This window comes from Gymnoscopelus braueri (genome assembly GCF_963280865.1).
Source record: "Gymnoscopelus braueri genome assembly, chromosome: 17".
Classification (NCBI taxonomy): Eukaryota; Metazoa; Chordata; class Actinopteri; order Myctophiformes; family Myctophidae; genus Gymnoscopelus; species Gymnoscopelus braueri.
In genome coordinates this window covers 9,146,164-9,147,720 of record NC_137617.1, presented here as the reverse complement: position 1 = coordinate 9,147,720, position 1,557 = coordinate 9,146,164, and the positions used below count along the sequence as shown (strand labels likewise).

At 53.8% G+C, this 1,557-nt stretch overlaps 1 protein-coding gene across 1 annotated transcript; it reads left to right on the top strand.

The window, feature by feature from the left end:
- Nucleotides 1-651: 651 nt before the first annotated feature.
- On the top strand, nt 652-1,038 carry LOC308104927 (small integral membrane protein 36-like; the record flags this gene model as incomplete). Its single annotated transcript, XM_080455567.1, has 1 exon — nt 652-1,038. One exon carries the CDS (start codon nt 652-654, stop codon nt 1,036-1,038), a length of 387 nt encoding a protein of 128 aa, XP_080311693.1.
- Nucleotides 1,039-1,557: the final 519 nt, after the last annotated feature.

Here is a 1,557-nt window from a genome sequence, read left to right as displayed (position 1 = left end):
TCTCCCTCTCTCTCTCTCTCTCTCTCTCTCTCTCTCTCTCTCTCTGTCATTCATTGATCTCAACCTCAGCCAAGCTGCCGCGCTGTACCTTTCTCTGTTGTTGACCTTTCTCTTTTCTCCAGCTGTCACTCGCTCAGTGCGTCTCTGTCACTTCATGCCTGCCTGTCTCCCTCTCCTTCCTGATGTCTGCCTCTCATCCTCGTAACAGACATCAATAATCCCTCTCTCTCTCTCTCTCATCTCCATTCATCTCTCATCTCTAACATCTCTCTCCAGTGTTCTCCTCCGACTTCATCTTCCTGCCTTTTGCTCAGAACTCATTCCATCTCCAACTCCAACCTCTTTCCACCCATCATCTCTGACTCCAGCATCCTCCCATCCTTAGTTTTTTTGGTTGTTGATATTTTCGGAACTTTTTCTGTTTTGAACCAGGGAGAGAGAGAGAGAGCCGGGGAGTGACACGCAGCAAAAGGTCCGTCGGGCCCCGGAATCGAACCCATCAGGACTCCGCCGGTCAGGCATCAGACCCTATGTGGTACGCGCCTTAATAACCACTCGGTTACTGGTGTCCCCGATCCTCCCCATCCTTTCATCCGTCCCCTCCACCCCTCCAGTTAGTGTGCCGTGTTGAGCTATGAGTCCGGCCTCACCATGGGGCTCTTGGAGTTGGGCTTCAACAACGAGATCGACCCCGTGACCCTCAACCTGTGCATCCTGGTGGCCAGCTACGTCACCCTCCTCCTGATCTTCCTCATCTCCTGCATCCTGTACGACTGCCGCGGCAAGGACCCCACCAAGATCTACGCCCCCGACACCGTCGCCAGCGTCTCCGCGGCGACGGCAGCGGCCGCCGCCGCCGCCACTTCCAAGGGGCCCGGCGGGGAACCCGCCGACCAGTCGCCCATCCGCCTGGTGACCATGCCCAACTCGCCGGCCTCGCCGCGGCGGGGCTACGAGCCCCACCACAACGCCGCCGAGCCCCACGCGCCCGACCTGAGCCGCGACAGAGAGCGGGAGAAGAGGAGCACGCTGGTCTGAGGAAGGACGGTTCATTTTTTGTTGTTGTTTGTTTTGGTTTCATTTTGTTTCATGAAGGGGGCTTAGAAGTTGGAAGGATGGACGCAGAAGGTAAGAAGTGTGTGTGTGTGTGTGTGTGTGTGTGTGTGTGTGTGTGTGTGTGTGTGTGTGTGTGTGTGTGTGTGTGTGTGTGTGTGTGTGTGTAGGGTAGGGATCCGGATCCAACATTGAACAACCGAATTCGGTTCTATCACATTTGGAACCGTTTCAGGAACTGTTTTTTTAAAATCACACTGTCAGAGCTGGTATGTGGGCTTCACGTCTGCTATACAATTAATTACCAGTGGTTCTCAAACGTTTTAATTTCAAGGACCACCATAACTCTGAGAGTGTACAAATGGAACCAAATGGACCCGTGAGGGTCCATTTGGTTCCATTTGTACACTCTCAGAGTTACAGACCTGTTAGGGTCCATTTGGAACCACCGTTAAGGAAACCCTGTGTGTGTGTGTGTGTGTGTGTGTGTGTGTGTGTGTGTGT